General features: G+C 39.8%; 1 protein-coding gene across 3 annotated transcripts in view; it reads right to left on the bottom strand.

The window, feature by feature from the left end:
• Nucleotides 1-27,482, bottom strand: part of disc1 (DISC1 scaffold protein) — a 71,656-nt gene that overhangs the window by 4,610 nt on the left and 39,564 nt on the right. For 2 of the 3 annotated variants that reach the window (XM_069179865.1, XM_069179866.1), the window contains exons 10-13: nt 22,821-22,881; nt 11,037-11,295; nt 8,127-8,168; nt 1,183-1,299 (exon numbers count right to left, since the gene is read on the bottom strand). In XM_069179865.1, coding sequence (XP_069035966.1) covers nt 1,183-1,299; nt 8,127-8,168; nt 11,037-11,295; nt 22,821-22,881 — 479 coding nt within the window. Of the gene's footprint in view, nt 1-1,182; nt 1,300-8,126; nt 8,169-8,925; nt 9,064-11,036; nt 11,296-22,820; nt 22,882-27,482 lie in introns of those variants that run through there. The other variant, XR_001480297.2, reaches the window with a different exon arrangement.

The following is a 27,482-nucleotide window of genomic DNA, read 5'->3' as shown; positions in this document are numbered from 1 at the left end:
TGATCGTATGAGGTATTTAAAATAATTTGAGCCTCTAATGATGGTTTAGTTTAACAATGCTTAGGCTATATCGCGTATTATGCTAAATTGTAAATGTTAAAGACTCATCCTTACTAATGCTATTTTTACTTCAAATGAAAAACTGCATTCACGCTCCGCTAGAGTCAAAAGAGCAACGTTACACTCCTCGTCTTCTAGCACGTCTACAATCCCTAGTTAATCAGAACTGATCGTGTCTGGCAAGCGTAGATTTTTAATGACAGCTTTACATCCAATTAACTTTGTTTCGGTTATTCCCTTGAAAAATCCAAATAAATTTAAAATGTGCTGTGTTAAAACCATTGCAGCAGTTAGACCCTAATTGATGTGACGAGGCGATGGCGGTTATGGGGACAGAGCGTTTCAAGTGCGCTTGGCGTGACTCATCTGGCTGAGGAAACGTTGGTCTGACTGTGGGGTCAGGGCCAGCAGGACTCCATGCAGCTGACAAGGAGCCTCTGCACAGGTGAGGCTGAGGCAGAGGCCCAAGAAAGACGCTAAAAAAAAAGGCTCTCGAGAGGCGAGATATTTCCAAACAGGAGAGCGGAAAAGGGCGAGATCAAAGTTCGACCTCCAGAATGTTAGCTTACAAACTCCATTTCATAATGATCTAAAAGCAAGGTTCTGAATAATACGGCCTGTGTAATAATTACAAAAAATAATTACATTGCAAAAATAAATATATATAAATTGCTCAATTAATTTAAACTCATTTTCATTGTATATTATTTACTCACTGACTATCAATATGAAACCTGGTTTACTCTTCAGTCCAGAATAAATAAGGTTATTTTCTCTTTGTGGTTTCACTATGCTATAGCCCCAGCTCCCTTCTTTTACTGTGGCTGGCAGAAGCATCAACCACAAAGCTGGGTTGTGTTAATATATCAAAATAAAACACGTTCAACACCAGTCAAAGTATTATATACAGTACACCTCACACCGTGCAAATGCTTGCACACATACAAGAATGAGAAACTGATAAACACTGAGAGAGGCTCATTCTGGATGTAAAAAGCTCATCAATATTTGTCTGGCCTAAAAGGGAAGAAATACAGTATATGGTGAGTTTGTTAACATTTTCCTTGTCTGGATGTGTTGGCCTAGAGTCTCCGTAGTCTATACAAGAAATGAAAGGATATGAGTCAGGCTTTCATCCCGATGAAGAACTGCAGTTTGCAGCTGATCCTCCAGGGAAAGCAATTTGTCGCTGATTGATCTGCACTGTTCAGCTATAGCGATGGTGCCGCTGCAGCAGTCCTGAGGAAGGGAAGACAGAAAGAGACACCAGACAAAAGATTAACAGGTCCAAGAAAAAAACATCCAAGTCCTGGAAATAATGTCTTTCAATTGAAAGGATAACTGACTGGTGCAGTTTGGAAATGTCTATTTTTTTTTCTCTCTCTAAAAGATTAGGTTGAAGGAAGGCATCCCTGGGTATAAGAACATACATTTTTTAAAATGAACGCCACCTTTTCTTTCTGGGGCTTTGCTACACCTGCCTTGCACTTTCATCCAGCGCTGTTACAACAGAAAGTTTTTAAGAAATAATTTCTCCAAGAGAGCTTCCTAGGAACGAAGACAAACCCTGCAATTTCCCACTTTCCTACTGTATAATCATCTCTGCTGTTAAAGGAACTTAAGCCCTGCCTGAGCTGTATGCTCCAAGGGTTTCTAACTGCGTCAGACCTAAACGTAACATATTCTTAAAAAGATTTCCAACTGTGATTCCAGTGAACACATACTGTATGTGGACAAGAGCTTCACACAGCCTTTTGTCATTCTTTGAATTCCCTGCAAACTGCCTTCTGACCTCCCTGTTAATTGCAGAATTCATTCATTCAAAATACAGAACGATATTGTGACACACAAGGTAATATGATTTTGATTAGTTAATGGTATTAAACCAAAGCAGTTCTGGATTAATTAAAAAAAAACTAATTAGTCATACAAATACAGGGAGCAGCATCTGGAAAGCAAAAATATTTCGTGATGAATCAGTCGCTTCCAGTGACTGTGACTGGAGATCTTCCAGGTACAATTAAGTCCTCCATATTAAGACTCTGCAGAGGGCTGTGTTTTCCACCTTCCTCAAATTAAACCCTCAAAGGGAGTCTCTATGCAAATTGCAGGTAATTACAGCCGAACATAGGAAATGAGCTCCGAAACTATCCCAAAAAATGGAAAGCAGGAGAAGAAAGCAGGATAATTAATCGATAGGGGGAGAGAAAACCACAAGAAATTCAAGCATGCTCTCTGCTTCCCAGGCATGATTACAGCCTTCCTGTATTTGAGCTTTTAGAGGAGGACGACTGAAAAGAAAAGTAATTACTGTGCTGCATGGAACTGCTAATTAGATGAGAGTGTGGAGCATTTCCGAGTGGGGCTATTTGTTTCCTGTGATTTGCCCTCTTACAAAATTATTGAAATCGGGGGGGAAAAAAGACCCCACTCTTCTTAACTAGTACGGATCAGAAAGAGGCAGTGACTGCAGTTAAAACAGCTCCTCTGAAATCTCTTATAGAGCAGGGAAGTGGTCATTGTGGAGCAGCCACATCCATTATATACAGGTCTGGCTAAGGAGGAAGAACTGCATTTCTGTCTTGCTTTGACATCTCCAAACGAGCTAGAGTTGATCTCAGACCCATATAAAAACCTCTGATATTCAGAATATTTTTATAGATTTTTATATTCACATTCTTAGGATGTAAATCCCCGATTCTAAGGAAGAATACCTTTTTCTCCATCGTTTTTAAAAATCTAGAGCAGCCCCTTGTGGGAAACAAGCCATCACACCCTGCCCTAGTTCCATCACGGTGTACAGTTCAGAGAGGCTTGGAAGCAGTGTCGCTGCTCTGCGACTCACCACACCTGTTTGGCAATTGCAGTTTGAAACTCTTCCCAAGGGGAAATGCTGTCTTGAAAGAAATCTGCTTTCATACCTTTTCATGGTTGATGTCCTACAAAATTGTTAAATCCTAGTTCCATGGACCAAAGAATTAAAGTGAATACACAAAATCCTCTGAAAAGATATTGGAATCAATAATTTTGCAACTGAAGATGGTACAAATCTTTTGTTCATAAAAGAACAGGAACAGGCACCTGACTCTCATTTCAGTCCTGAGATTCAGAGAGTTGTCTTGAAACAAAACATAAAACTTTAAGGCCTGGGTCTTTCTGAAAGTCTTGGAAAACAGCTGAAGTTCTGCCCATAAATTAGTACAATCTGACATGCCCTTGAAAATGTTTGACAAAATCCATATAAATACCATATGACTCCACGCTTACTCTAGCAGATCAATACATCAAATGGATTATTGATCTAAATCACTAAGAAGTAAAAATATTTCATTTTCTAATTTCAAGGGTACCTTGAAAATAAAGTCTAATACAAAACATTGAGATGTGAAGGGTTATAAACCAATACTGTAAATGACTAAATTAGCACGTGGAGTTGTGCTTCAGACAGGCACATTTATTTTCATTTGGTATATGTTGATAGCAATCATTAACCCAGAACATTTCATATAGTTATTTACACCCATCAACATCATTAAAAATTTGTAACATAAATAGTTTATTCCAGTTTGACCTCCACTACAACGTTCAAGCAAACCAAACTGTGTACAGTACATTCAAAAGAAAGATGGTTTTCTTAAACCACAAAACAAGAGCCTGCCAACAAAAATAACATATTGTACACACGCTAGATTTGGAACCAATTTTTCTCAGACCTTCGAATGGTCTTTCTACTTCATTCTGAAAGCAGGAAACCTGAGATAAGACACTTTTAAAAGGAACTCTCATCTCGGACACTTGGCATTTATTACTGCAAAATGAACCTACAACTAGGCATAACGTAGAAACACTTCCTCCCTAATCAACCCATATAAAATGATTGCAGGGTTTTGTTTGACTTTCCTGCACCTAATCAGTTTCTAATCTAATGCTCTAATCGATTTCTACAAGAGTGCTAATGGAGCCACTGCTGAAAGCACTTGTTTAAAATATCAGAGCACAGACATGCTAACAGGGAAGAGTTACCAGGGAGAGAGAGGTAAAATGGAGAAGATCCTTCTTAAAAAAAAAACTCACAAGTCCCTAGCGAAACTGTTTATGTATGTATTTCTAAAAACAGTGCATTAAAAAACACACAAGGCAAAACAATAAGCATAATTCTTCATAGAAAGAATTAGAAGAGACAGATGTGCTCATTATATGGTAGGAAACGAAATTACCCAAGAACACACTGCGCATCCTTTATCAAACATGTTCCCTAGAGAGGGACAAGTATCCACTTTCTGCTGTATATTAGCGGCCTTAATTGACTTCAATGTATTTTTGAACTGTGCCTAAATTCAGTTATACTATGAGAAGCAAGAGTTGTCTTGTATAAATGTCATGATAAAACTGACATGCTGAAAAGATGGTAGCTATTTAAAATTGTCTCGTCTCATGGGACTAGAGGTGTTTAAGCACACAGGTCAAGCCAGGAGCCCTATTCATGAATTGCTGCTGCGTTGGCATTTTTGTAATTTGGTTACTTAAAAAATGAAGATGAGTTGCTGACTCTTCTATTTAGAGCAGTTTTCAAGAGGTTAACATCAGAGATCCATTTACTCTTACTAACAATAATAATACAAGTGATGCTTTTACTAGTGTTATATTTGTAGCATTTGAAGCTTACACTTTATATGCTTCTTTATGGCTACAATAGCTACAAGAATTATCTCTTCCTCACAACTATTTAGTGCAATAAACCATTAATATGACTTTAACTATGGTGAATACAGCCCTTGAAACATACTACGCATCGAAATTTTCCTGAATTTGCATTTCAGATCAAAAGGATATGAGGCAAAAGTATACATCCATCCATCCTCCCATTTCCTGACCACTTTATCCCCACACAGTGTCATAGGGGAGCCGGAGCCTTGCTCTTTCAGGCATCGGGTGCAAGGCGGGATACACCCGGAACAGCACCCATCCCAAATGATTTTAACTTTTGTTTCTGGGATTAATTTTGTAAAAATGTTTAGTCATGTTACAACACTGTCATGTGTTTAATCCCCCCCCCCAGACTCTCTGTGGTCATCCCAGGGTGTTTCTCGAAAAGAGTAGGGGTGTAACCCTGGCATCCTGGCCAAATTTCCCATTGGCCCTTACCAACCATGGCCTCCTAATAATCCCCATCTATGAATTGGCTTCATCACTCTGCTCTCCTCCCCACTGGTAGCTGATGTGTGGTGAGCGTTCTGGCGCACTATGGCTGTCGTTGCATCATCCAGTGGATGCTGCACATTGGTGGTGGAGGGGAGTCCCTGTCATAACCTGTAAAGCGCTTTGAGAAGAGTGTCCAGAAAAGCACCGTATAAGTGTAAGATGCTATTATTATTATTATTATTATTATTATTATTATTATTATTGTATCTTAATTCCCAGTGTTCTACATTGCAAGATGCAAACCTCTCATACAGTAAGCACTAAAAAGGCCAGATTAGAAGTTCAAAGATAAGACAACACAGTTGTGGAACAAAGTTTTATGGACACTTTAACAGTGATAAACCTTCAGCAAAGTAATGGAAAGGCACAAGTGTGGAGAAAGAGAATGACCCTTAGCACAACACCTCACCTGTGAATGGTGGAGGTAGCTTCATGGCTTGGGCATGCACGCCTGCCTGTGGAACAGACTCACTGCTCTTTGTTGATGATGTAACTGATCAACAACAGAAAAAAGTCGGCAGCAACAGAATGAATTCTGAAGAGCACAGAAACATCCTGTCTTCAAAAGTCTTCAATCTCATTGGCTGGCAATGCACCCTCAGCAAGACAAGGACTCAAAACATACTGGACAATTAACGGACAAGCTCACCAGGAAGAAGAAGTGGAACATTTCTCATACTGGCCAAGTGAACCCTCTGATCCCAGTTCTTTTGAGCATGCATTTTACTTGTTAAAAAGAAAAACTAAAGTCTGAAAATGCCACAGACAAGCAAGGATTGAGATTGGCTGCAGTTAAAGCCTGGCAAAGCTACTCGAAAGAACATGTCAAGAGACTGGTGATGTTGGTTGGTGGCAGACTTGAAGCAGTTGCTGCTTGAAAGGGCAATAACTTTAAGTTAATTGGTCTCAATACTTAATGCTCACTTAAAAGGAGTAGATTTAACAAATTACATTGTTCTGGCACGACTAAACATATAAACAGAACAATAACCAGAAAAATAGATTTTGAACTTTAGTTTTGCCTCATATTAGTCTTTGGATCTGAAATACTGTACATGAGTACATAGCAAAAATGACACATTTCAACAGTGTCCCAATACTTCAGCTTTACTTTGTACACGATGTGTAAATATACCTAATCTGTTTCATATATTGGTGCTGCTGTAATTCTAGCTTTTAAATATGGTTTATGTTTGGTACATTTAAAATAAAGCCATATTTTGTATCACTTTGTACCCAGTGCGGAATTTGAAGTTTAAAATACCCAATGTGGACGTGGAGTTTAAAAATTCTCCTTGTCGTAAAAAATATGATCTCTTAATGTGTATTCCTGACATTTTCATCAACAAAGCTATAGCTAATTTCCTTTTTTAAAAAAACTGCTGTTCTAATTATAGCTGGTCCCATTTGATGTAAGCAAATTAATTTCTCCCTCTCCAGAGAGATAAGCTAATTAAACAGACAGCCAAGAACTTGAGTGATCACTCCTAACTCAAGGGGAGGTGTCTGCCTTGATTACCATGAGAGTTTGGGGGAATCTTGTTTATGCAAGGCAAAGCCCTATAGTATACTGTGGGACAGAGAAAAATTCAATTTGTTTTCAAATGGACATTGAGATGCGGGCATTCAGCGAAAAAAAATTAAACCTCTTTCTACGTCTGCAACCTCTAAACCACACTGCAGTGGAAACTATTTGATTAAACTCATTTCAAGACTTGCCAGAATTCAATCAGAAGCCGGAAATGTCCTGTCCGCTGTGTTTGTGTTAATTTCTCAACTGTATGTCAAACAAAATCACAACTGTTTCTAGTATCTTGTTAAAGGCACAGTGCACATTGGGTATTATTTATACTGTATGTATTGGAATATTTTATTTTATTCTGACAAATCTTACACAACCATTTTATATGATATGATGAAATAAAAAACACTGCCAGTTAGCTTTAGCTGTCTCACAAGTCTGAAATAAATCTATGTGACTGTTTAAGAAAATATAAATTTACGTATTCCACAGCAACTGACCAAAACCAGAACATTCAATAAATTAAACTGGATTATCTGTGTTACGAAGAGGCAGACAGACTTCCAGAGATGTCAGAAATGCCTAACATGAGTATATGTTCAACAGAAAAAACTTAAATTAAATTGTAAATTGTAAACTTGAATGTTCCCTGAATAACATTTTTTTTCCTTGTCTTATCCTGAATTATTATTCAAAGTACAGGGAAAGCACTATAAAGGGTTAAATACCATAAAGTGATGCTGTAGCTTACACCTCTAATTTGTGTGTGAATAACTACTAATGCAAGAGCAGGGCTTTCTTTATGACCTTAGCTTTCTTTTGTTACTTCCCTGAAGCATCGCTTGAGCTACTAATTTGCTTAAATTTCATATTATAATATTTTTTTTATCAATTTCAGTAGTGAAAATCATCTAAGTGCATTTTACATAACATCCAGTATGAAACATACCCATAACCTGGACCCTCCAACCGTACAAGAGCTGACAAAATAACTGCAGAACTTCAAATAATTATCAGTTAATTTAAATTGAAATTATCAGTTCAGTTAACAGCTATTCCAGCTGAGAGCTGAGCTGGAATAATAACCAGTTTTATAGGTTACAAGAAACTGGACTGGGGACCCCAACAACAATAGTAATTTCAGAACAGCTTGGAAAAAACAATTCTCCTAAAACAGATAGTGGTGACTTGCTATGTTTCTAAGTATTGTATAATGAGATTGTAAGCCTTTTTCAAATGCAGTTGATTTTTTAAAATGTATTAAAGATAATTAATAAACTAAGAAAAACACCTCCACAAGTGTTCCAATGCAAAACACAATCAGATAAAATGTACAACTCACCTCAGGTAGATTCTCAACACAGACAAGAAACTCTTCTAATTCCTGCAAAAACCAAAGACACAAAGCAAATCAGTCAACTGTTAATTTGTATTTCTCACATGTTAAAATGCAAATTTAAATAGACTTATGGGACAGCATTAATATTTTGTTTTTTACAGGCATTAATCATTACAGACAAAAAAAAACAAAAGAATAAAATGGACCTTATTATAATGTATCTCAGTCTAGTCGGGGAAAAAAGGTCTTTTTTGTACACAAAAATAATAATTACAGTTTGGTAGCTGACAGATTGGTTATAGCCTCAGATGAAAGCATAATAGTGATTAAGTGATATAGAAACTGTTCTGCATTTAGTGAGTTCGTAATTAAAGTCTAGCTTTTAATTTCTCTTCTTGGTGCGCTACCACATTCTTATTTGTTACACTGAATAATAAAATTAAATATTTGATTTTGCATAGCAGGTTGGCTGATTTACTTTCATTTCCTTCTAGAATGGTATTAACCTGAAGGCTAATTAACTGCCAGTGACTTAGCAATGCATTTGTTCAGGGATAGAGTGAATTGATTAATGATGGAAAGATCTTTAGGGTGCTTCTTGTATAAAAAAGGATTTGGGGGGCTTCTTTGCATAAATTGAAACATTTAATACTCTAAGGACCTGCTGACTGTTTGATGACACCAGCTTGAAATGTGTTCTGGTACGTTTGTTCTTCAGGATTTATTACAGGCTACTGGATTTCCAGAAAGAGAAACACAGAACAGCACAATGAAGGGTGAATATCCTGTTGGTTTTCCTCACCTCCACCGGCTGGGAATTTAGAACGGTAGGAAAAGGCTCCGCTCTTCAGGAACAACAGAGAGAGAAGACCAGAGGGTGTGTGGGACACACAGAGAGGGCAGGCAGGTTATTAAGACAAGCTCCAGGGTTTCAACAGCCCTTTCGCGAGAGGAAATGAAGAGTGTTATTCACAGTTAGTCAAAGTCAGTTATGAAGAAAGAAAGTGCTCCTTGCACTGCCTACACCACTTTTGCTGCATGCTCGCTCGTTTCATGAATAAATGAATAATGAGTTTTGCTGGAGGAAGCATGAAGACCAGGCAGCCCACCAATGAGATGCAGCTGGTGTGACTGAAAGACACACTTCTAATGGGACTAGACAGTAGACCCTTTTCAGGCAGTACCTGCTTCACAGTACATCTCCATGTTCTGCAAACTCTTTCTGCTCAATTGTAAATACACTCAGCGGGACCTGCAATCTAGACCTGGGTGGAAAGACATTAAGGTTCCTGTCTCTGGGAGGACATTATATCAGATTAAGGCTTGAGGAGACATTGAAAAATGAGAAAACATTGCTAAATCGCTTGCTGCCCTAAGGGCAGCTCCACAACCTAAGAGATGTAAACACAGTCAGGATGGATATCAAGGTCACATTTTCACAAGGTCATGTGTTGGAGGATGTTGAAAAACTAATGATTTTAAAACTAGAGCTTGCCGACCTGCAGTACAGAGTAATCTAAAAGAAACCTGGTTCACCATGAGAGGCTAGTATTTCTGCATCTTCTTAAGGCTTCAAGACAGCCTCAAGCTCTGAAAGTTTTCATTTTGGGAGTTCACCATTAAGCTTCTTTTTATTTGTTTTTTTTCTTTCCTCTGTAGTTCTACAGGATTGCAATTGCAGGACCTGAGATTAATTTAGCAGACACAATTTGCACTGTTGTGGTGTTATAGAAAGAATCCTCTAGGAGTGAAACAATTCATGTTCCTTTCCTCCTCCTAAGGTACATACTGTACTGTAAGATCTCGTTGCCCGAAGTGAACTGAGATGTCCCATAAGCAGACAACTGATTCTCTTGCCTACAGTATATTGTCTAAAAAGTGCAACAGCATCATAAAACACCACTTTTTCTCTTTGGTGTACTGCCTTGGAACACCACAGCTTTCACATCTGGATTAGTTTATATGTTCTTAACGGCTACTAATGAACAGTAAGTGCCTCAGTAGGAAACTGACACATCTGAAACACAAAGTGTCACACATACTGTGAAGGAGCTGCCTGTCTCAGATGTATAACAGACTCCTGTAAATTGTTCCCTTTATTTCAAACACGCTGCAAGTAAGAATCAAACATGAATGGATTCAAATTAATTTAATCCAAATAACATGTGGAAAAACACTGACTATCCTCACTCTGCTAACTTCCCAACCCACAGAGGTTGTATTACAGCATAACTGTATGTGATTCTTAGTACTTGTGTGAGATTCCTCTTAAACTTATGCAACTTTTATTTTTGCACCACAGTCTACTGGCTTGGACAACACAGTGTTTCTGTTTTCCCACTGGATACTCTCCTCCGCATGATTGACCTGTTTTGGTCTTCCAGTGGATAAGGGCATATTTTGGAAAGAGCAGCTGTGATTTGTTTCAAGTCATGAGTGCTGACTAACCATGGGAAAGTACAACAGGAAGTATAAACTCGAACAAGACCAGGGGGAGGCTTGATATAGATGAGTGAGGGAGCAGGAAGTTTTGGAAAGCACTTGGAAGAACTGACAAACAATCCTCTTTTTTTTTCCAACAAGACATCACCACACACCCAGAACTACACCGTACTGATACGATGGCATGCAGGCTTGGCTCCTTAATCATGTTGAAAACCAAAAGGGTATGGTGAAACAAAACCCGATGATTTTTTTAAAATTCTTAGTTTTTGCAACAGCACAATTATTAGCTGCTGCACAGTTTTCCTATCAAAGCTTTTCTAATATTTACAGACTTTATCTGTTATTTCTGTACGACACTGTTTATAAAGGACAGATAAGGGAAGGGATTTATGATGCATAAACACTGTTTATACATGTGTGTGTGTGCACATGTTACGCATGTACAGGACTGCATGTATTTTAAAGTACCTTGGTTAATTCAGAGTGGTCTAAATCTCCTTCAGTGCACCAGGGGCCTCCTAAGGCTCTTGATTCTGGGGAGAGGCATCCTTCTTTGGTTTCAGCTGGGGGGCAGAGGTGACGCGAGCACCCAGCTTCCACAGCCCGGCCCTCCTCCGTCTCCTCGGAGCTGCAGACACCGGCCGCCCGAAGCTGCAAGCCCTGCAGCACGAGGTGACAGGCCTCCAGGTCGGCCTCCCACACGCGCTCCACGACTTGGCTTCCACAGCTGGAACGAGAGCAGAAGGGGCACTTCACAGCAGGGCAGGCACAACGGCACATCAGAAACGGAGACAAAGAACACACCCCCTTCGATAACAGGATCACCCATCCCCCCCCACCCCGCACCCCCTCAGCGCAGGGGCCTGAGCAAATAAGCTTCCGCTCCAGAATACGTGGAGCGTGTCTGAGATTTCATGGAAAAAGAGCTCGGCGAGAATGAGGAAAATGTTTTGCTAAATATCCATTTTCTGACCGCGCGCTGAACTCTCGTTTCCAGATAATGAGGTTTGTGCGCAAATTGTTTTTCCTGAACGGCCGCTTAAGCCACTGGCGTGTTTAGTTTACAAACAGCAGAGGAAATTTCAGTGCTGTAATTAAAATCATTTTAGGTGACCAGGCATTGGTAGGATGGGAAATCATGAACTGTGCATAAAATGAACTGACTTTCTAATTTCCGAGTCCCTCAGGGACAATACATGGCTGTACTGGAGACTCCATGTAATACAGACATGAAATGTGTGTGTCTGGATCTCAATATACTGTACAGTTCATAAACCTATATCAAGAAGCAATAAAATATTTTGTATTAGTCCAAGAGTTGAAAATGTTTCTGTCCTTCTCTTTAGGTTTTCCATGCAATGTTAACAGTAAACAATTTCACATAAGGTGCACACTTACAGTCCAGTTATTGCTCCTCTGAATGAAAATGCATACAATATATTCATTGTATTTCCCAAATAAGGCTGTTCAAACTCTATTAAACAGGACAACAAGATTAGAAATAGAAAAACAGAACTCAAGGTCTTCTAACTAGAATCCCAATACATTTACTGCTGAGCTTAGAATCGTGCATTGGTATTTTCTTTTCACTCAACCTTTTTCAATCAGAGTTTTGTAAAAAAACACAACAATCTGCTATATGATGCAAAGTAGATAATTTAGTTTCACATCACACCATCCCAAAATGTTGTTCCAGCGGCCCACTGGCACTCCACAGCGTACAGGACACATACCCTAAAGTCCCTAAAGAGCAGTTATTCAAAAACCCCCTGGCCGAGGAGGTCATGGGCCAAGTCAATAATGAGGTTTCATGCCACGTCTTGGACATTTTCGGTCAAACGTTCAAGAATCATTTCAATGAAGGACGACTTATAACGTCTTATTGAAATGGGAAAGTACAAAGCGCTCCTTCATGGAAGCTCTGGTCTGGAGTGGCCTTTCATCTGCTGCTGGTGAACGGCTTGACTATTCGATTCGATAAAACGCCGAGACAGTAACGGAATGGAATTAAAGGCTAACTACATTCATGAAACTGTAGTATATTTATGAAACCTGCTGTGTGGTTGTGCGGTTTTCGCTGCATCAGTGAGAAGGAAGTGGCGAAGAAGCTGATGAGCTCTTGCCGTTGAGGAGGAACAGGTTATACTTGAGGGAGACAACTACAGTAGATCACCAGCTACCCAAAAAACGATCAGCAAGCGAGCACTCACGTGTCGGAAGGAGAAAAGATTTTTGAACTGCAGTCTACTTCCTGGAATATTCTTAATAGCTCCCTGTCATGGAAGAAACATAATGGACTAGTAGATTTTTAAAGTACTGATGCAATACCACTGCTGAAAAATGTGTGACATGGGAAATGAACATGGAAATGATTAGGATTCTCTTTAGCAGGTCCCCAAAATCTCCCAGGTTACAAAGTGTCAAATACTTCCAGACAGCAAAGCATTGTGCGCCGACATGATTAATGGCTCTCGCTAAAGTGAAGCTCACTAACATTCACTCTGTAAAACTTCATTGTGACGCTGGGCCCCTCTGTGGCAAGGGTGGATGGCACCATCTCTAAAGGTAAAGTGAAAAACGTAAGGAAACACAAATGCAATTAAGCTGTTTGCTTTACATTCTTCACTTTCCAGTAATTTAATTTAGTGCTTAACATAAACTTCGGACTCCTTTTTTTTCTTGCTTTCTAACCAGGAAGATAAACTTAGAATGATTCACAGAGGTTAAAACGTAGGAGCTCACTGCAGGTCCCTGTTTCTTGTCTTTTAAAATTGACAAGGCTCCTTAAAAAGCCTTTTAAGTAGTTTCATCTACTGTATATCTTGTGTAGTATGAAGCTGGCAATGCGTTCTGAAGATCATGAATTGGTGGGACTGTATAAATCACTTCTCTGAACGCACAGTAGACTATAACAATACCCGGTTGTTGGGCAGCACTTGCACTGTTCAGTTGGACAAATCGCTGTAATTATGATATGAATGATAATGAACGTATCTGTTACTTCTGTTCCATACTTATTTTAGTCAAGGTGTAAGTCCTTTGATTACAAATGAGTGATGTATCCACTAATACATATAATTATAGATAATGAATAGATAAAAGAAGCAATGGGATGATTCTCGCAGTTTTAAAAGTGAAACTGTACACGAGAGTAGTGCCTACAATACATCAGAAAAGAGTGTTACTTCAGATTGGCTGCCGCTGAAATCAACAGTGACTGCCAGCGCTGTGGTCCTCTGACCTCTGAACAGAGTTTCTGTCACAAAAATCAAGCGTTCAAACAGGACTCAGAGACAAAACCCTTTTCTTTAAAAACAAGAGAAAAAAAAATAAAGCTTCCCTCTTGAAATATAGCTATGAAAAACTTCCAGATGTTTGCTGGCCATTCCTTCTAGGTTTATTAGACTAAACAAACTCTTTAGACTACAACTAAAAATGTATTATTTCTTAGGCAACAGATACACCCTTTAAATGTGTCCTTGCAGTAGTACTGAATATGGAGTCTTTTCAATTACCATAAACTGATTAGAAACCAATGAGGCGAGGCAACATTGTTCTTTTCACTCTAGCTGTGTGTATCTGGCAGAAGACACGGTCGCAGCAACACAAATAAATACAACTGAGTTTAGGTCCTTTGTGCTAAACTGAAATAGACAGCTTTGTTAACATCCAGCATATTTTATCTACCACCCGATATCACCTCTCGCAGCTTAAAAATGTGAGGACCCTTCTCTGCACGATTCCATTCGCAGACCACAGTAGAAATCCCTCCAAGTCATTTGTCTGCTGTGTGATGACACCACTTGCCTTCTCCTTGTTCATTGCTGACAAGCCAAGTTTCACATTATGAAAATTGTGGTTGTTATTTAAACCAGAAGCACGGATCTTTTCACAAACAATCTGGCAAATCATGCACGCAAGTGCAGACGAATTGTAAACAGAACTGGGAGGAGCAAGAAATGTCAGTGTATATTTAAAGTCAAATTGAGGATGAAAGCTGACCGATGTCCTGATTCCCTTTTAATACATGGAACTGTGCCTTAAAAAAATTAACCACATCACAACAGAAAATCAGAAACTTCTAGCTTCTAGCCAGAATGAGATATGGGAACAGTATCTGTACTCCACTAGTTGCCGTTCTCTGAGTCAATAAGTAGGCAAATGTAGGATTCTCCCCCATCATCTCTCAGTGAAGAAACCAGTTTTACAGTCACTCCATGAGGCTGCTTCCAGAATGCCAGGTGTGTTCCAGCCACACCCCCAGACATACTCAACACCCTTTTCAAAAACCGCTTGGGCGCGGTCCGAGGGGGGGGCTCTGTCATCTAAAACCAATACTGGACCAACTGCCAGCTGAGCAATGGGGAAAAATCACGTCATTTCTACATGGCAACATATCTAAAAGAAACACTGCCACACTGGAAGATACAGAGCTCAGAGTGGACATCCATGATGACGCTATCCCACAGCAATGCATGTCTGGCAACCAAAAGTGCCTCTTTTGGAGCTGGAGGACCGTTCATTGGCTCACATGAGCTCTTTGAAAGCTCACAGCATGATGGGCCAAGCAGCAGAGACAGCACATCATTTCTGTTCTTTGACAGTGACTTTTTACACTGGGAAGCTCTTATTGGCATCTACCAAAGAAAACTAGATGTAAGACACTTTTACCAATTGCATTTTATGACAAAATATGAATAAACTTGTCTTAGGAACAAAAGAAGCAATTAGATCACATTCCAGCTCTGCAAACCTCATATTCAACATACAGCCTTTCCAAACCCTCCAGAATCTACTATAGCACCTTTTCACTTCCGATGATACTCAGACAGTTCAGCTGATTTTTGGTTACCAGCTATCATACATTACAAACGAAAACAGAAAATGCATTACAATTCTGCTCATTAATTTTAACTATGCTAACTAACATACAGATTAGATATATATGACATTTTTGTACGTGGAAACAAACTACCTTGTTATACTGCAGCTCACAATGACCCTTTAAAAGACAAACATGCTGACAAATAAACTTAATTGTGCAGTCTTTGTAGACATCAGTTTTGGGGAGAAAATACAGAAAGATACTTCCGTAGAACAGGTGAGTTTCGCTCCTTTCTTATTAAACACATTCTAATAAGACAGGAAGTCCTATTTGACCCATTTAAATAGTGCTTTGTTGATTCCACTCCACTAGGTTCAGGCAGAGCTGAGATGCCACAATCAGAAGTTGTTAATATTAACCCCATTAATTAAGCACTTGACTCAGCTTTCAGAGCTCATTACAAGGAGAGCTCCAAACATTGTTGAATGCTTTGGACGGCTTTAATTTTGACTTCGAGGCTTGTCAAAGGTTTACTTAAAGAACAGCAATGCAGGTCTGTTCTCATCAGAACAAGCATTCTGCCACAACCTCTCAGCAAGGGCTTCAATCTGAGAGTCTGCTCACAGTGCAGACCAGTCCACGTACAGTACTTCATTTCCGATCCTCCTTCTAGCTGAGAAGTACAACACCATTATGAAATACCAGGCAAATGGTATTATGGCATTTCTACCATTGATCTGAACAGATTGATTAAATGATGCTAGATAATGCTCTCTGTGCCTTAGTTAAAGGAATCCTTAGATAGTTATTTGTTCTGCCTTAATGAAAACCCCTAGGTCAAAAGAATATGTGAGGGGGAAAAAATGCACTGAGCCTTATGATCATTTCGGAAAAAAAAAACAAACAAAACTCCTTCAGAGATCAAACTAAATAACTTTGGTAAAATTAAAACTTATTTTGGAGACCAAGAAGAAGCAAATCAAAGGCCGACATGCTTTTGAAGGTAGGCTCAAGCTGGGTCCTTCCGATTGCTGACAAAATAAAACAAGTGGGTTTAATTTAAACTGCCTGCTGGTGGGCTAGTTGAAAAGGGTTTTAATAGCATGGAGTCCTGCTGTGACCTCAGGGACAGCCCAGCGTTGACCGGACTGTGGCTGTTGACATCTGGGTCTCACAAGTCGTCAACAAAACTTTTTTTGTGAAGGCAGGACAAAACAAAACCCACCGCTACAGGATTAGTTATGTAAGAGCGCAGAGAGATTTTTTTGGAGGGAGATTTTAATCTCTCCTCAGATGTCTCTGTATTAAAATACTAGATTAGACTTTAAAACCCCCCCAACAATGCAATGTTAATGGTTTATATACTATGGTACATTACCATGCATTGCGCTGCATTTATTGCATTAACCACAGACTCCACAAAGTAGGCCAGTATTGCACAGCACACTTCTCCCAGTGACGTGCTCCCTGAAGCCAGGACAACATTAGCCTCTCCCCTCCTGCCCTTTTATGGCAGTACCTGTTCCAGAGAGCAGCAACGGCCGGCCCTGCATCGCCTGTGGGCGACAGGCACCAATGCTTATTAGATTTTCCATCACAGTCTAAATTGTGAAAGCCACAGCACACAGCATTTGTGACATCCAGCTGCACACCTAGATTTACAAGCCGTGACATGATGCCGACAGAATAAATAAGTCGTTTTAAATGGGTCCGCGGCCTGGGTTTAATTGATGCTGGCCTGCGAGGGGCTCTCCAGTCTTGCCCACCCCAGCGAGCGAAAGAGTGCTGTTCCCACGCAGCCGAAACTGGTAATGAAGGAACCTTTGTTTCTTCAAGGGGTTGGACATGAACACCTAAAGAGACTGCACCTCCTCGGAACGCGTCAGTTTAAATCACAGGCCCCTCAGCGTTCAGCCCAAAGGACTGAAGGAACGTTGAATCAGGAACCAGAAGAAACCAGGGGAAACTATGTGGTAGTGCATTTAAAACTAAGAACGAGAGGCACGTTTTAACCTGAAAGGTTTGGGTGGTGCGTGGAACAAGCTACCTAATCCTGTGATGGAATGCCGACACCCTGGTGTCTTTCAAGACACGTCTGGAAGAGGTGCTTGGATCAATTTAGTATCAAAGCACCATACTGTACATTGGAGTTGGGCCCAAAGGTCTCCTTTTGTATGTTCTAACGTTGAAATGCTGAACAACCTTCTATCTTATTTGGCCGAAGAAGCTCACAATAAGGCCCTGTATGGCCTCTGTATTCGCTGGGAACGGCAGTCTTTTATTTTTTTTTAAAAGGGAAACGTTATGCAAGTTATAGATGTTACTGTCTGGGAGAAACAGTTTTGCCACCACGTCTCCCAGCTGCCTGTCAGATGCTGAGTCACTGTGAGTAGGAAGGTCACAAAGAAACACAGAAGTTAATCGCTGAGCCCTGCTGGCATTTAATAGAGGAAGAGATGATTTTTCCCCTCCAAAACCCTGTTAGTACGTTTCAATCTGACATTTCTTTAAGGTACCTGCGTGCAATTTCCGGGACAGAAGACATTTCCATCCTCCGCTAATCAATGGAGATGTAACTGGGGCATTTCTGACAGGGCAAATGCAAGTAACAGAAAAATAATTTGTGCAAAAAGAAGGAAGAAAAAAAGCATTAGGAGGACTGATGGCTAGTCAGCATTTCAAAGAAAAACCCAGCATGAGCAGTCGGGTAGTCCAGTCCACTGGCAGGACCTCCGCTCATCAGAGACACAACCCCTGCAGCTGCTGAAAGAAGAATGACACTTATTTAGACTCTGGATCTGTGTTCCACAAAATTTAAAAAATAGGATAGGATGGAAAAATAACGTGGTAAAATTGAGACCAGCAAAATTAGGTCTTCAGCCATATTGCCAATAAATATGTAAATGAATAAAGGGATGTTATATTCAATTTATAATGTACCTGTGAAGTCTTTACCATCTCAAAGCAATGTGGAAGACAGGCAGAACCTGTGTTGAGGCTTGAGTGTGAATTTTAGGATGGCGCCTCCATTCCACAAGATGTCACTTGTGCGTGTGTGTTTGCAGGGAGGGACAGTGTGTTGGGTCTCGGCACGGTGTGTAGTGAAAAAGAGACTCAGTGACGTAGGGAGTGTGGCCTTATGGGTTGGAGCAGGAGGCTCCTAGCAGTAGGGACAGTGGGGTGAAAGCTGGAGATCCCGGGAATCTGCGAGGAAAGGGCTCGAGGAGGTGAGGAGGCGGGACCTGGTGTGAGTGAGGCAGAGACTGTGGGCCTGGGACCCAGAGGTATCGGTATGTGGAGTCGTGTGTCCTGTTACCCCCATGAGGGAGCCAGTCTGAACCCCACTCTCGCAGAAGAGTGCATGTAACGAAGAAAAGGAACCCAAAAGAGGCTGAAAAGGAGCGGGTCAGGGCAAATGGAACACCTGGCCACACCCAAGATGATGACCAAAACCCCTCGTGGCACCACAACGTGAACTGGGAAACAGCTCTCTTATACCATATATATATACAATACCAGGGGCAGACCTAACGCGCAGTGCAAATTGAATTAATATGCCGAGTAACAGAAGAACACGATGGAAAATAAACAGGATACCGCACAGTTTTCTATTATTAAATGAAATAAAAATGAACATAAAACACGTATATTAACAGCAGTAACCCCCAGAAAGGGGTGATGAAGCAGGAAAGTTGCAAAGGAAAATGCGCTCATGAATTTCGAATTAAACCTTGTGGACTATCTGAGAATCTTGGAAGCTCTGGGAACATTCTAGAAGCTTTGGGACTCTAGGAATGTTCCTGAAGCTTCTAAGCTCTTAAAATGCTCTAGAAGCTTTGGGCCTGTGAGGCTGTTCTAGACTGTTCTAGTGCTTGTCCTGTCACCACAAGTACTCGAGGAAGAAGGGGTGTATTTCTTGAGTTATACTACAAGAAGGCTTGAAGGGCTTTAAGGCCAATTTGCGTTTTTGTTTTTTTTTAATTGACAGACATGTAAAGATGTTCAATGAAATGGAAAATGGAAATGCTCTTCAGACAAGCAGTTAATTTTGGATCTCAAAAAAAACTTAATGCTGTGACAGTCCGTTAGGAGGGAAGGTGGTGACCTGTGAAAAGTCTTTGTTAACCCTGTGAAGGTAACAATAATGCAAGCCAATAGATACAGCAAGACTCCTTATTCCTGTAATAATTAGGGAAGCAGTAACACTTACCAGTGGGCTATTCCTGCTGGTACCAACCTCACCGATTTCTGCTTTCCCACGTGCCCATGGAGGGCGACCTCTTCTCCGGTCCATGACCAAGCACCCAAGATAAAGTGGAAACTGCCTGGAAATGTACTCAGTGTATTCGTTTCCCCATCAGCGCTAACCTTGACACGCAGGGTGAGTTTATAAAAAGGTTCGGATAATGGCATTTTAGCACTGGTGTTCTCCGCAGGGACCAGAATTTTCACAGCGACCCTTGGGCAGATTAACAGATTGCTGCCTTCAGGAACACCTCTGTTCTGGTTCGCATCCAAACTGCCTACTTTCCCACGCTAATATCTTTTCTTTTAGAGCTCACCTGGGAACACATACTGTGCTTCAGAACTGAGGGGCGAACAAATTCTCCTCCTCAACCTCAGTACTATGCTTGGCTGCGCTTGTTCTGTCGTCTTGTAGCTTCCACAAGCAGTGCCAACACATCAGCTGCTTGGAAAGGTTAGCATTTGCCCCAACACACAGTTAAAAGCATAGTAATGCTAGAGTCCTGTAGAGACTTTAATACAGGTTAAAATCTTAATCAGGAGCATAATGAGGAAACTGTTAGGAAAGGAACATTGAGATAGTACTGGGGGAAATTAACAAAGGTAATATACAGACACATAAAATACCAGAGGAAAGCAGGAACAGGACAGGAGCAATAGAATTAAATCATTTATCACAGCAAAATAAACAGCATTAAATGCACTGCCTCGTAACACCTTGGGACTTGGAGACTATTAGATATTACTGGCAGGCTTCAGTACAAGCACAGCACTAGAATCTTTAATCAGATCTAAGGATATTACTCTCATGCTGGCCTCCCTGCACTGGCTGCCTGTATAGTTTAGTGTTTATTTTAAAACACTTCTCCTGACATAAACTCATAAACGATCTGGCTCAGTCATTCCATTTTTTGTTTAATTGAGGTTTTAATGATGGTGCTTTCTTGCAAGAGTCACTGTGTGTTCTTGTATCCATGTATTATTGTTTTTCATGTTTTGGAAATGGTAAAGTTGTTTTTAGACTAAAGGCAATTTGTATAAAAAATATTACTCTTTTTTTAGTAACTATGAATAATGATGCATTGGTTTACCACACATGCCAGCAGTTTGATACAGCATTCAAGGAAAGCATAGTGAAATTCTCTTTTTTTAAATAAAAACACAAAACTGAGTTCCTATGGCAATCCACACAGAAAAGAGATGCAGCCCATTTGTTCATGAGGATTTCTTCATGGAGACACAGACATACTACCCTTATACTTTTAAAACACACACCTCATAATACACAATACTGACCCACCTTAAAAGTCATCTTGCTCAGCTAACACTATGATGGCTGACTCAATTTTAAGAACAAAATTAAAACGATAAGACTACACCATCCACATACCTTGCAACACACATTTTAAACTCTATCAGTCTATTAGTGGGCAGCGCAAAAATAACATTGAGGAAAGTGAAAGACAGAAAATGCAGTCCTAAGAGGGTAGTTTCCTACGCTCTGGACATGAGGAAAGGGCTCTGGAACGAGGGGTTTAAAAGGTAAGAAACAGATTGGTCTGGGAAAGAAACACACAGCCCATTCTCCAGCTCTGCAATTAAACAACTGTGTAATTCTCTTCACGCTTTCGATTTCACTTTTAGCAGCTGTACGGGAAAAGAACCAAAAGTTTGGGCATCGCTTTCAAACACGAGAAAAAGACAATCAGCCGCACAACTCCTGAGCCTTTGGAATGTGATTTAAACGGTCCTGACAACATCATTCCCCATACACAAAACAATTTACATCGCAGCCGAGCAAATCAAGAGGCCAAAGATATCTTTCTCTGCCCTCTGCTGTGGCTTTTCTTTTGACTGTAGAAGCACATCATCTTCACGAGAAGAGCAGCACATTTATATATACGTAAATATAAACAGTGTTCAGTTCTTAAGCTTAACGTATCTAAAACAATTTTAAAGCTATTTTAGCTGTTTAGAATGTGAGATAAAGATTGGACTCAGTTTTCACCCCGAGTTAAATTTTTGTTGACTATTGAATATTAAAAGGCTTAAAAAAACAACAGTCCACACATATAAGTGTTTACATTTCCTAAAATTCCTGCCAAATCTGACAATATTCTATGAATGATATTAATAATACGTCTGTACAATTAATACTTTAGTGAAATTATTAAGGTCTCATTCTATAGAATTTCTCATGCTTTTTGCACCAGATGGAAAATCCTAATTATAAAGATTAAAAGAGCAGCAGAAAGATATCTCAAACTACCGCCCCGCAGGTGAACTCTGTGATATGCTGTATAGTGATTAAAGAACAGGAAACAAACAGGCAAAAAATGCAAAACTGAAAACATGTAATTGCTTTGTACTGCCAAAGCAAGTCAAGCCTGCCAGCTGTGGAGACGTACAGTAGCTGAAAACAGATAATGAATACACTGGAGCTCCTAAATTATCCCATTTGGGGCGCAGGACAAGCTTCATAATTAAAAAAGTGCTGGTTTCTTCCAACGTACGTGGCAAAAACATGGTGCAGTGGCAAACATCTTCTGGTTGCAATCTTCTTTATTACCGTCTTGGCAACTGAGAAAATCTCTGCTCCCAAAAGATACAACAAGGTCTTTTATTCAGAGGAAACCAAACGAAAACCCATATGCTGTCAGCTCTCCAGATGGCTGTGCTCAGCTTTTAATTGCAACAAAATCTCCACAGTTTTACAAAGGTGAAGATGGGATTCGCTGTACACTAAATAATTCAATTCTCACAGATCGAAATGCATTCATAATGCAACGCTGGCACTTTGTAACTGGTGAGCCCAACGGAGAACGCCAAAACTCCAGCACCCATCTGAAAATCTCAAGCCATCTTTTGGGAAAGCGATGCTTGTTTTTGTATGTGCTCTGGTTTTACATGTATTACCTCTTTGTCAAAAAAAAAAAAATCTCCTGATCACAGTTTAAATAACTTAGCTCTTCCCCTCATTTATATTTATGACACTGCATATTTTAAGGACAAATCGTGTTGATGTAGTCTCCTTCAAGTGGTACTAATGGAAGCTAGTTTGGAGAACCAATGGCTGTCATTAATGATTTAAAAGATGGTTTGCTTAATCTGCTAGACGTACTGTAAGCAGAAAGGGGGCAAAACCTCAAACTGCATTTGAGAAAAAAAAAACAAAACCTCACCTGTGGAGCCGATCCTCAAGTAGTTCAATGTATTTCACGGCATTCTCCTTCAGATTGCTTTCTGTGGAGTCGACAGAAAAAAAGAGATTAATTATGGTATTTATATTTTATTTTCTTTGTGTCTTCTGAACATCTGGCATTCATCCAAGCCACTGTCTTCAATGCTAAAGCACATTTTTTTATCCATGAATGATTAAAAGTGTTAACATTGTAAGAAAAGCAACCCAGACCTTTTGTCATGTGCAGATGCTATTTTGTAGTTCACACAACTGGACTTTCTACCTCCAAATGATAAGTGAGCTTGGAAATATGAATATTTCAAAATGTTCAAATTGAGTTAGTGCATCATATTGTCCCCTTTTTAAAGCTGTGGATATTTTATTGCACTTGGAACTGGAATAGGCATCATACAGTACACTGTATCTTTTCTTCATAGAAATTGGTCTGAAATTTTGAAAACACCTTTATGGTAGCTTATAAATTGCGTAGTCTTTGAAGGGCTTATTTACATGAATTTGTGTTTTTGCCATTTTGTATTTTAGTATATAAACTATAACATTCCAGGAACACTGGATTTTAACACGTATTCATTCACAAGCATTGTAAACTGCTTTGCCAAAAAGACAGGAATGGCACTAAAACATTGTGGTATTTTTCTAACGCCAGCCTTTTGCACTGTGTTAAAATAGGAACTCCTAAGTGACAAGTTTTGTGGAGTTGTTTAAAAAGAATGGCGTCTCTCGGCTGAGGGTACCCCAATTCCTAACCGAATGACTGCAAGCTGCTTCTAATGCTCCCCACATGGAACAGGAGGCCCCAAGTCCTGATATCTCAGGGTATAATAATACCGATTCAAGGGAAAGATACTTAAAATAACTCATTTCCCTAACTCTCCACAATAGCTACAAAATCTCAAGTCATTCATAGTGACACCTGGTTTTACAGTGTTTAGGATACTGAAATAGTGCTTCATTCAGTCTGTGGTGATGCAGTTTGGAGGGCCAGTGGGTACAAACTTTCCAATACATAAGACAGCATCTACGTGCAAGAGGCCTTAGTGAATCTGACAAGCTTATCGCAGGTTGTTATTCCTTTTTAGGGGATGAAAAAGAGCATTCAGTGTGAAAGCAACGACATGTTTCTTTTTTAGTTTTTAAAACATTTTTCCGCATATATAAGCAGATAAAAAATGACTACAGTATAATCTTTTGGAAGTCTTCCTTGAATATTAATTTATTTTTTCAAGTCTCTTGTGTAAGTTTTCATCAGTTTTACACTCAAGGGAAACATAGGCTGCAGTGTTATACCAACTGATGTTTTCATTACTTATTTTGATCCTGTCTCTTATAATAAGGTATAGAGAACAGCTTAGAGGAAAAAAAACACTTGCTGCTTCGTAGACTGATGGCCAAGGAGATAAAGATAGCACTAATGGTATTTTCATACACAATCTCTTTAAGGAAACCATATCTTATCATCTCAAAATATTAACAAAACCTTCTCAGATCCCCTTCTGAAAGATATAGTGTAAGATTCAAAAGTAGCTTCTAAAAACACAGCATCTCACAATATAGTGCTAAAATCTTTCAGCTAACTCCCACAGAAAATCCTGCAGTTTGACAGCAAATAATTTGTGAAAGGCAAAAATAACATTTTTTTAGCACTTGTGAAAGATGACATCTGAGTTAAAAGGAATTTTTAAGACAGGATAAACATTTTAGAACGTCTGCATGTCTGGAATGCAATTGGAGATGGTTATCCTTGTCGGCTGGGTCTTACCAGTGGGATATTGCACAAGACTGCTCTGGCTCCTTAAGCTGAGAAAAGAAAGTTTATCGCCTTCGTAGGTCAATGACTCTTAGACATAATGGTAAATCAAAGGCTCTAGAACTGAGCTGTCAATCTCCCTGGTTTCAACAAACACCTTAAAGTATCACCTGCATAGGCACAGAAAGTCTAAGAAAAGAAGGAAGAGTTAAGAAACAAATTACAGAAATCAAGCTACCTTCTCCCTGGCAGTGACATAAAGAATATTTGAGTAAACCCCGTGCCAAATGTGCAAAAATGTGGTGATGGAGCCAAAAAACTAAGAGACAAACCAGCAGCTCTGTGACAGCTGTTTTTAATTTTAGGACAAGGGTGCCACTAATGTCTGCCATGTTATACAGTGTGCCCTTTTTTGGTGCTCAACATCTCGTCTTGGGACAAACGTGATCTATCATTATTGAATTTCTAATATCCCTTGTTCCAGACTTTGGCTCCTCTGCTCTGAGATTTCCTAATTGAGCCCTGAGCCAAATACCACTCCCCTCTTCCTCTGTTGTCACTTCACCTGCCTCCATTTCAAGTTCACCCATAGTATTGCCTGATGGACGTCTCTTCTTCAGTGCTCTTGACAGGAATCCAAAAACCATCCCCGCCAAAGCTACTATATAAGTCAGGAATCACCAGCATCCTTGATCAATACCCTGGTCAATACCAACGTTCCTATAGCTGAAAGATTTTCTTACCTAGTACAAAAATTAAAATGCTTCTAAGAGGTTTTTTGAGACTACCAAAATAACTGGAAAAAAAACAAGTATTTCTTAACTAGAATGATTGCAAAATCACAGCTAAATTAAAGCCTTTTATGAGCTGCTTCCCTTGAGACAACAAAGCATGTAAATCTCTCCCTAAATGATCAACACCCCCATATTTTCCTCTGCTGCAGGGACCTAGAAGATGTAGAGCTGTACTTAGTATTAGTATAGACATAAACATGAGTTGCATGCACCCATTAAAAAAAGCTTAAGAGTTGTATAGTACTTCAACCCAAGCAGAAACAAATCACTAAAGCTATGATTCATATTTTATATTTTATTTATACAGAGATTTTATTTCCCTAAAGTAACCTACCATAGTGCTGGAAAGGCAGTTTTAATTTTACATCAAAAATACACATCCACAGAGACACTTTATATGTATCTCCATAGAGCAACAAGCAGAGCTGGACAACCAACAGCACACTCAAACTGAGATGAAAATCACAGATGCATTTCAAAGAAACTAGAATGCATGGGTTCATCTTAAAGCCCCAAATACCTATAACACTATTTTAAAGAAGAAGATAGCTTTATCCAGATAGGGCAGCACAGTAGTGCAGTGGTCAGCATTGCTGCTTTATAGAGGTGAGGCCCTGGGTTCAATTCCTGGGGTGCTGTCTGTGTGGAGTTTGTATGTTCTCCCCTCCCTGTTTGCATGGGTTTCCTCCCACTGTCCATATTGTGACATACTGTGGGTTAAGTGGCATATGGAAAAACTGGCCCTGGTGTGAGTGTTTATGTCTGTGTATCTGCCCTGCCTTGTGCCAGTTGCTTTCTGGGAAAGGCTTCAGGTTCCTCACACCCCTGTATTGGATACAGGGTTAGAAAACGGATGGATACTTCTACTTAAATCTTTTTTTTTAAATGGAAAAAAGGTAACTAAAAAGGTTTTAATAAGCTTTTGTTTTATCCCTGTGTGAATTGTGTGCGTCTTTAAACTCAGCTCCAGACAAAGACAGATCTGGAGCTTCCTTAAATAAGTAAGAAACTAGCAGGAATAATAAGTGCACAAGATCAATGCTACCATTAGCCCTCCCTCAGCTTGCACTGCAAGGCCCAGTGCCCAGCAATCCCATAACCTACATAGTCCCACTTGTTGAACCTTATTGAACCATTTTAGTCACCTGTGACTAGTTCGTTTCTCACTCAGGTTCATTCTCACTGTCTTTGTAAATTAAGCTGCGCTCTTTCAACACAAATATACAGTTCAGCCTGCCAGTTGTTTCCATGTTCATTCTGCATACGTCCCAGGAAACAAGAGTTAATAATAACAGCAGTGCTGGCTTTGAACTAACAGGATCTCTTCTTTAATGCACTTCTGTCAATATTTGGCTGTGCCAGCTTTACTTTCAGTCCAACTCACTACTGAGTATTGTCATCAACATATTTGTCCTAGGCTTGGGCCAGAATTAAAACACTGCAAACACTTTCCACAGGAGTAAATCAGATCCAGAGCATCTCAAACGGTGTTCATTAGGAACAACAACACCCAAGAATTAAGGGTCCTCAAAGGATTATGAAGTGTTGAGTGAAAATTTGGCTGAACCCCTCTTGGCTGATGGTCTCCTGGCCAGGGGACGAGAGCTGGGACCCCCTGCAGCTGCAGAGGTGGAGATGGGCTGGGGGTACAGTATGTGAAGGAGAGAAGGGGATCATGTACAGTATTTATACTGTTTTAGGACAGGAAATGAGTCAGGGTGATTGCTAATTACTGACGTCTGATTGAACTTGGTTGTTGTCATCCATCAAAGATAAAAAAATGAGGAAAACGGCTTGGGTCAGACAAAAGTACCAAAAATTCAAGGTGAACCCTTTAAAATTAACTCCTGAGGATACACACTATACTTAATTAAGGTCAGAATAACATTCCAAAAATACATTGGTTTATTCTGACCTGAGATAATGAACAGAAAACGGCACAGCCTCAAGAAAAAGACCAGTTCCCATGGATCACAACTGACATCAGGACAGCCAGAAAGGAACTAGAATTTGTTGTGCTAGTTTTGGCTGCTTTCTACTACTCAGTCTCCAGGAGCAAGTTGGATTTACAAAGGTCATGCTTAACACGTTAGTAACAACA

The sequence above is a fragment of the Lepisosteus oculatus genome, chromosome 17 (assembly GCF_040954835.1).
Source record: "Lepisosteus oculatus isolate fLepOcu1 chromosome 17, fLepOcu1.hap2, whole genome shotgun sequence".
NCBI lineage: Eukaryota > Metazoa > Chordata > Actinopteri > Semionotiformes > Lepisosteidae > Lepisosteus > Lepisosteus oculatus.
The sequence above is the reverse complement of the archived record's forward strand: the minus strand, read 5'-3'. Positions and strand labels throughout refer to the sequence as shown.